Raw genomic sequence first — 8,915 nt, 5'->3', positions numbered from 1 at the left:
GCTTGCAGACATATTTCTTAATATAGTTGTTACTTAAAAAAAAAAAAATGATTGTGTTTAATATGCAATGCATGTAACGCATGTATGAATATGATATTCAAACATCAGGCATGATGCTAGAATTACCTAGTAATGAGTGTTTGGCTTTTGGCAGTGTAAATGATTAGCACAGCCCAATATGCCAGTCCAATTTAGATACAGAATAGAATGAAGGGACTTTGGTTGCCATTAACGCTAATGATATTCAGGCAATTATATCCAAAATATGTCTTTCCCAATTAAAGTGAAAATACTCAACAGGAGCAGGTTCAAAATGTTTTTATCAGAGCCATTTTACAAATGGCCCAACCATGTCAGTGAGTCAACAGTAAATATATTCCTTATTAGACAAATCCATTAGTTTCAGCATGCACAATCTATAAAACTAAAGCCAATGTGTATGTAGCCGGTCTAGGTGCAGACATGTACCTTAGATCCCCATCTAAAAGATAAAATTTTGGTTCCACCAACATTGAATGTTATGAGAGTGCACAGTACACTGAGTGTATTATTTATAATAAAGAATGCAATACCACAGACTGCAGAGAGAAAAGTAACAAAGAAAATAGGTTTTTTGAAAGGAAACAAACAGTACAGAAAACCCAGCAAGATAACAGAAACGGAAATCAAAGGAATGGTCATCATGAGGAGAAAATGAAAACATTCACTGAGCACATGAAAACTACAAGCACAATAAAGAAAAACCTATCCCTTATCAAAGCACGTCTATACACCTTGTAGATTCTTCAAACTCACTATCAAAGAGGGGTGAATGTGAGCAAGCAAACAAGTAGTTGCTGCTGTGGAAAGTGCAGTGTTTGGTACCAAATAAAAAAGGAAATGCTTGCGATGAGTGTGAGAAATTCCCCTAGCTTATTAGTGAAAATGCTGATCTGGTCCTCACTTTATGTTTTCAACTATACTAGCTATATTGGACTCCTAAAATCATACTGCTTTTCATCTTAAAGAGGCTATAGAAGTGCATCAGAAGGTCATTGATTAACGTCGATTGACTTAAACTTGAAAAGTGGTGTGGATTGATATCTATCCGCAGTTGAAACAAGATACTGTCTGATGGCCATTCATGTTTATTTCATGCTATAACTACTAGTAAAGAGGAAGAGGAGATGGGTTCACGTGCCACTTAAGCTGTGGCTCTACAGCAATCTGTCACGACACACAAGTGATTTACAATTTTTAGTTTTTCACTAACCACGCATAAACATTGTTTTCTCAAAAACACAATCATGTACATACATGCTGCCCAGTTTGTGCTGATTACAGTGAGATTAGACTATAGCCATTTAGATGTTTATAAGCAACTGAAAAAAGCACAAATATCAGGGCATGACAAAACTTCTCGACTCCCCAAAAATACCCTTAGACCTCAGATGGTTAAAGAGCCACATAACAGTATTTATTGTTTGAATTTCTTAAAAAATTACTAAATTTGAAAGGTCAGACTTTGTTTCATACCTGTCAAAAATGATATAAGTAAAGATAAATAATAGAGAAGATCTATTATTAACTAGCCAATAATTTAATGTATAAAAAATTCACACATTAAAAACATACTGTATATACTTGATAATGAATTATTAGTAGGTGTGTGTCATAACGTGGATGACAACAACTAAATTATTTTTGGTAACACTTTCTATGAAGCCTGTATTTATAATACATTATAAGGGTACTCTTAAGGCATTATAATGAATGCATTATACATTATAAAAAAAACGCGTAATATGTTGTATCATCTCATGAATATTCATAAGAACAGTTTTAATATATTATCATATTTACTTATTTGTGGTTATAGCTTTTAAGAATATGATTATTTATAACACAATGGACATGTTGCATCCACTTTTATAATGGATTATACTTCTCATAGTTATAATTTATTATAAGTCTCATATCTTGCCATTTTTCTGATGCTACTTATAAGACCACTTATATTTATGCATTTAGCAGACACTTTTATCCAAAGCGACTTACATTGCATTCAGGCTAACAATTTTTTCGTAACGTGTTCCCTGGGATTCAACCCCCTAACATTGCACTTGTTGACACAATGCTCTACCACTTGAGCTACATGAACACTTAGAAGTAGTAATAATAATATTAATAATATTATATTATATACATAAGTTGAATGTGTAATATGATACATTTGCTTTGAACTATTCTTTTTGATTATTTTGATAGTACCCTTTAGAGAGCTGATAAGTAACTCTGCAACTACATATCAACTCATTATTATGCATTCATTATAATGTCTTAAGAATACCTTTATAATGTATTATAAACATGGGCTTCATAGAAAGTGTTACCTTTTTTTTCTGTTGGTAAACCAATTTATGATGTTGATAAGCCAATTTATGACAGGCCATGAGGTTGGACGTTAACAAGATATGGGAAGTATTTTCTACCTTTTAAATACTGGTGAGCCAATCTATCTTTGTGATCGATACTATATTTGTTACTTCTGGTTTATTGTCTGCATTGAGAATTTTTTTCTCTCTGATGTCCATGACCCACTCGTTACAAAATTGTGGCACACCAGTTGAAAGCCATTGCTTTAGAACAAAGGAAGTGTTTGAAGGAAAAATCATTCACAGCTAAAATAATTGTCGACACATCCCACAATAGCAGCTATAGGCCACACCGAAATCTTTCATTAAAGTAACCTACACTTTTCTTTTCTCCCTCACTGCTCTCAAGGCTATAATCGTCAGTGCTTTTTTTTTTTTTTTTACTCTACAGGTGCTTCTCAAATAATAATAATGTAGTGGAAAAGTGCTTTATTTTTTGTCATTTAAATCAAAAAAGCTTTTTCTGGTTCAGGACTGGCTTGGTTGTAGGAATGTGACAGCTGTAGCCCTTTTCTTGAGGACGTCTGAGTATGGCGACTCTTGATGCGCTGACTCCAGCTTCAGTCCACTCCTTGCGAAACTCTCCCAAGTTCTTGAAGGCTGTGGTCATCCCTGTTGCTTGTGCACCTTTTCCTTCCAGTCAACTTTCTATGAATATATTTTGATACAGCACTCTGTGAACAGCCAGCCCTTTCAGCAATGACTTTCTGTGGTTTACGCTCTTTGTGGAAGGTGTTGATGATTGTCTTATGGACAACTGTCAAGTCATTATTCTTTCCCATAATTCTTTTTGCATGTTCTAAACTAGCCAGTATTTATACTCAAAATCACTAATCGAGCTCAAAATTTAATATTAAAGAGCCACACAGATGGGAAATCAAAAATTACCTGTATTACAGTGTATGATGTAGCTGTCCATCAGTGTAAACAATGTGCAAAGTAATTAAACCAAAAAGTACACAATTTATAAAGTTATTGGCTTCTTAAGTAAGGAGTCGACTCTGAATCGCTGAAACGAGTCGTTACAGATTTCTTTTGCCCATCTCTATGTACGTCACTAGAACACTTTGCACAGTAATCTCCGCCTACCGTCTTGGGAGCAACAAAACTCTGACCTGCCCCACCCCCCACACAGACGCTCTGGTTGGTGTGATTGCATCATGATAGCATCATTACAGTGTGTTTTTAATTGTAAAGGCAAGTTTTTTTTATTTTCACTGCCAAAGAATGAAGATCAGAAGAACCAATGGCTAAAATTCATTTTTACCTCAATACCAGAGCAGTACAACAAATCACTTTTGTTGTGTTCACAACATTTCACTGATGACTGCTTTTCTAATCTCGGTGAGTTCAAGGCGGGATTTTCAAAGCGTTAGGCCACAAAATAGGGTTCATTACCAACTTTATTTGGACCATCTCCGAATCACAACCTGTAAGTATGATTATATAGTTATGTGTTTGTTTTCTCCCGAGCGTCGTATCAGTATGTGTGCTGTCTGCAGCCTTTGTCTGTGCTGATCTTCATTTACAAACAAGTCATTAAAATGAAGTGTAACTCCGTGAATACTCATCGAAGAGACATGAGAGAGATATCTATAGAAAGCTTGACATGTCTACTTTAAAACTAAACAAGTGCTGCCGAAAATATTCTGTGATAAAGTAATCCATATGAAAACAACGCAATGTCCGTTTTTCACTTCTCCCTTCATTATATCTAATGTGACCACGCCACCACGCTGAACGCGCTTTTCAGATTCAAACTGAAGCGCGCTGCTTGAATACACCCACACAGAAGAAAAAGCAGCGAGACTGTTCAAGTTTTTTATTTTACTGTTTGCTTCGCGATGAGAGGAATAAGACATAATTCACCCCAAAAAGATGCTAATGCATTGTTTACCGTGAAGTTGTGTGCGGAACAACCAATCAAAACTGACTATGTCAGTTGACCAATCAGAACACAGTATGCTATCGAAAGGTGGGGTTTAAGGAAACTGAATCTTTTGAACAGCTTCGCACGAACCGTTTGGGGATCTCTGAGAATTGAGGTAATTTTAAAATGATATTTTGACAAAATGACAATGTTTTTTAAATTTGGATGGATTTAAACCTGTTGTACAGGACTTAGAAACAGTGATAGGAAGCTTAGAATTTTCATCTTACTGGCTCTTTACAAAAATTTTGAGATACTGAATTTTTCATTTCCCTAAGTTGTAAGCAGTAACCATCAGAATAATTATTATAAAAAAAAAAACATTAAAATATTTCAGTTTGTGTGCAATGAATCTAAAATATAAGAAAGGTTTTTTTTTATTAAATTACAAAAAATAAAGACCTTTTCCACTTCATTCATTTTTTTTTTAGATGCACATGTATTTTTCAGGAAAGGGGTCATATGATGTAGCTAAAAAGAAGTTCAAAAAACATTATTTTCCACATAATGTACATTACTGTTGCTACTCTATGTCCCACCTTTTAGAAACATTACAATTTTTACAAAGCTTATCATTCTGAAAAGCGAGGTGTTCGCTGATTGGCCAGCTATCCAGTGCGTTGTGATTGGCTGAATGCCTCAGGCGTGTGACAAAAAAATGTTACGCCCCTCACCATACTGTGGTGTCGTGTGTCCTGGCACGACAAGACAAAAACAATAAAACCCATTACAAACAAGGCATTTGTTGCATCCAGAGGGGACATAAATACATTTGTGTGCTTGACTCTTAACTTTTATAAAGAATATGTCTTTGCAACTTTACAGATCTTCTTTATGCACCAAGAGCTTGTAACACTCCAAAGAGAAAGGAAAACTTGAAATTGCATCATATGACCCCTTTAACATGATGGCTTGTTGGACAACAACAGTAATGAAGGAGTGAGGGTCTTTGCGAAGGGTAAATTTCAGCACAGTCATTCAGAACAATGAAACCAATTTTTTTTTATATTCCATAGTTATCAATTATAGAAATACGTTGAACTTGCTCTCATGGCAATTTGTGAGTACCTATTTTATGATTTGGGTGAATTGGTGTAGTATTTTTTAATTTGTCTTCTTTTCATGCACCATGGATGGTTAGGTTTGAATCTTGTTTTTTTCTCTCTTTCTTAAAACGATACAGTTTTGTACAAATCACATCATACAAATGAATATGAAATAACCACCTGGAAATAGTTAGATTTTCTTGTGAGATTAGTTTGACATTTTAGATAATTTTTGTTTGTGGGTACTAAGTATGAGTTGATGAAGTAGACAAATTTGAGAGAGGCAATGATTTCTCACAAAACCGAAATAGCTTTTTTACTGGAGGACTTCAGTATTAATATTAAATCTAAAGTTGAAGTTGTTGTTGCAAGGTCAGTTGATTGTTTGGACTATTTTGGCAGAACATTTAAGATACATGCAAAGTTTTAAAGTAATTAAAATTCAGATCAATATTTCATGTCCACAACACTGTACAGTATGGATTTATTTGATGAGTCGCACATTAAACCTTAAATGTGACCCTGGACCACAAAACCAGTCATAAATCAAACAATACATTGTATGGGTCAAAATTACATTGTACAATACAATGTAATCGGCCAAATATGGTTCTATCCTAACACACCAGAAATCAAATGACAGCTTATTTATACAACTTTCAGATGATGTATAAATCTCGATAAAAAAGGACCCTTACGACTGTTTTTTTGTGGTCGAGGTCACAAATGTTTAATTTTAAGGACATTTTTGTCTACTTTGATCTGATAAACAACACAAAAAACACTTGGTTTGAGGGAAACCTTTCAAGCTACCAAGTCTAAAAATGAACGTGAACATCCAGCATATAACTCCTCGGAACAAACAGCAGCCTACTGCAGGGCTGCATGGGCCACCGATGACACAAACAAGACCTGACCTGTGTCATTCTACATCTTGCCCTTTTCATCGACTCGTTTTTGGAGACGTCTAAGGCAATAGGCTAAAACAAAACAAAGTGCGTGTTTGCAGGAGGACGTCTCGAGGTTGCAGGGCGCTAAACCCCGGCTGGTCAAAACTCACTCATTTAAATATCATTGCCGTATCAAGAATAACCACCCGCTTAACTGCTCCATCACGAGCTACAGGGAACAGGTTGCCTGGGAAACGGCCGCATGGCAACAGGATCAGAGCCGGGGGGTTGTCTGCTGCTAGCTCTGCTCCCGTTTCCCATTTCCTCACTAGATGGTGTGCAAGCCACTGGAGAGTCGACTTCCTTACGCGGTCAGGCTCCGATCAAAACAAATCTGGGAAACTACACGGAACGCCGTTTCTCGGGGTTTTCGCGGAGGATTATTGTATTGTCATCCAGATATTTTTCTTTCTGATAACGGCGCGGATCGTGCTCCATTCGGCGGTGATGGACATAATGATTGCAGTGCAGGATGCGTGCGTCTCCGGTCAGTGGCTCACCGCTATAATTCTTAGTCTTTGCTGCTTTTTACCATCGTGTTTGCCCGCTGGACAAACTGTGGACTATGCGTCCAGCGAGAGTGTGGTCAGCAGACAGGGAGACACCGCGCTGCTCAGGTAAGAGACTCAAGTCGCTGTAGAAGTGTTCAAACTAAACTTGGCTGCATGGCACCTGCCTCGGTCTCTCTGCTCTGCTCTCAGTTTTGTAAACAACGCTCGGCAGATCCGCTCCATCACTTTTATTTGGGTCATAATCCCTACTGATTCCCATTTAGACCAGAACAGTCTGGGACCGTGATGATTTTTTTTTTCCTCCCGAGATATTTTGAGTTTGGGAGGTGAACTGGCTCACTTATAGATATTTAAAAGTCTAGGGTCCAGAGAGTCTATGAGGGGTTGCATAAGGAGCTGGGGAAGAAAGGGTAGACTTTTGTAAACCCCGCCAGGCGGAACACTTTGCACAGTTACAATGAAGTCATTCATGATCCCCACCGTCCGAAAGAGCCCCACGAATGTTTGCGTCCTGGGAAAAAAAAAAGACAGAAAAGTTGGCACACGATTATATGCGGGTTTAAAGTGGGATTTGAGTCACGTCCAGAGTAGTTTGTGATAAACATGTTAACAGAATTCCAACCGATCCGCGTTTATTGAAAGCGTTTTTTCATGGGTGTGTCTGACGGTAACTGATGCAAGTGTCAGTTTCACAAGTCCATTCTTGTAGTGTGCTGCTGGATGTTGTACTCTAATTTAAATAAAAAGGTTTTCATTTTATTTATTTTTTATTATTATTATTATTTTTTCATAACATCAGCTATTAAGTGATTTTAGTCCAGGGGAGCCAATGTATTTTTCTTCTTAAGAATTGATCCAGACGTCGTTTATATTGTTTTCCGTGAAATCTAACTTTTGGAATAATTTGAAACATTATATGACATTTATACATACGTTAGAATACATGTTTGACTCCTTGGAAATTTAGCTTGTGCCCCTTCTAATACGCACAGGACCATTATGACGGCAAGTTCGACTCATTTCATGGAGTCGGTTCTTTCGAACAGTTCGTTTCAATGAACCTGTTTAAAACCACTTTTACCAATTTTACGTAAGTGCGTCATCGACGTAGTCCGAATCACACTGGCGTTGCTCTAAAACGTTTTAAAAAGTAATATGTGAGTAGAAGTTGCTCTTTATTGTAGTTTTCTGATTTTGTTATTCACGTAGGCTAGTGTCAGGAGGCCGGTGCAGTATGCTGTCGCCAAAATAATTAAGTTATGTAAAAGCTAAAACCTAAATAATGTTTGTATTTTATTCGTTTAAATTAGACTATATCTCTGGGCATGTTTTAAAATAAATTATTGTTAATGAAAACAAATTGTCAGCTGACTCAGCGGGTGTCAGCTTTTTACAAATCGGACATGACAGAGACGGTTCTCTGTTTAAAGAGTCGGTGACTCGAGAAATATTCAGACTGATTCAGTCCGATTCGTAAAATAATCTCACAGGGCCGGTTTATTGAATCAGTCAACTGATTCATTGAAAAGATTTGACTCAATAAATAAATAAATTAATAAATTAATATTTCAGGAATCAGGTATCTCTAGCCAACACTTTTCTGTTTATAAAGTCTTTGTTTTGTGTTATCCTTAATCTACTCTGTGTGTAAAGGATATTTTTCTCAAGTAAGGTTTTCGTGTTATCTGTTTGTGTCAGCTCAGCTGCTGCTAGTTTATACTCACCCTCCGTTATGATTTCACAGAGGACTTTGAGTAGAGCTTTTGTGGGAAAATGATGGACCATCACCCTTTGTTCACCCCTTGTTTCCACAAAATTGTTTGCTTGGCTTAAGTGACAGTCAATTTCTACCATTGGTTATGTTTAGCAGGCTATTCAAACGTCAGTTTTGCACCTTGCTGTTTTTTTCCCCCCAGAAAGCCTTGATTGTTATCTTAGATTTTGTTTTTCTTATACTCTCTTTGACTAAAATACACCCTACAATGTTTCTTGTATTGTTGTTACATTTTCAGAAGTGAAGGCACTTATGCCAAGTAATTTCAATGTGACAACATTATTGTATC

The 8,915-nt window shown here is 36.6% G+C and overlaps 1 protein-coding gene across 2 annotated transcripts in view; it reads left to right on the top strand.

Annotated features, from left to right (window-relative positions):
• Window positions 1-6,343: 6,343 nt before the first annotated feature.
• The window catches only part of LOC127959861 (neuronal growth regulator 1), a 110,521-nt gene continuing 107,949 nt past the window's right edge, over window positions 6,344-8,915 (top strand). Inside the window, exon 1 of one of the 2 annotated variants that reach the window (XM_052559263.1) lies at window positions 6,344-6,957. In XM_052559263.1, coding sequence (XP_052415223.1) covers window positions 6,788-6,957 — 170 coding nt within the window. In that variant the 5' untranslated portion in view covers window positions 6,344-6,787. The remainder of the gene's footprint in view (window positions 6,958-8,915) is intronic. The other variant, XM_052559264.1, reaches the window with a different exon arrangement.

Source organism: Carassius gibelio, chromosome B6 (genome assembly GCF_023724105.1).
Source record: "Carassius gibelio isolate Cgi1373 ecotype wild population from Czech Republic chromosome B6, carGib1.2-hapl.c, whole genome shotgun sequence".
Lineage (NCBI taxonomy): Eukaryota > Metazoa > Chordata > Actinopteri > Cypriniformes > Cyprinidae > Carassius > Carassius gibelio.
The sequence above is the reverse complement of the archived record's forward strand: the minus strand, read 5'-3'. Positions and strand labels throughout refer to the sequence as shown.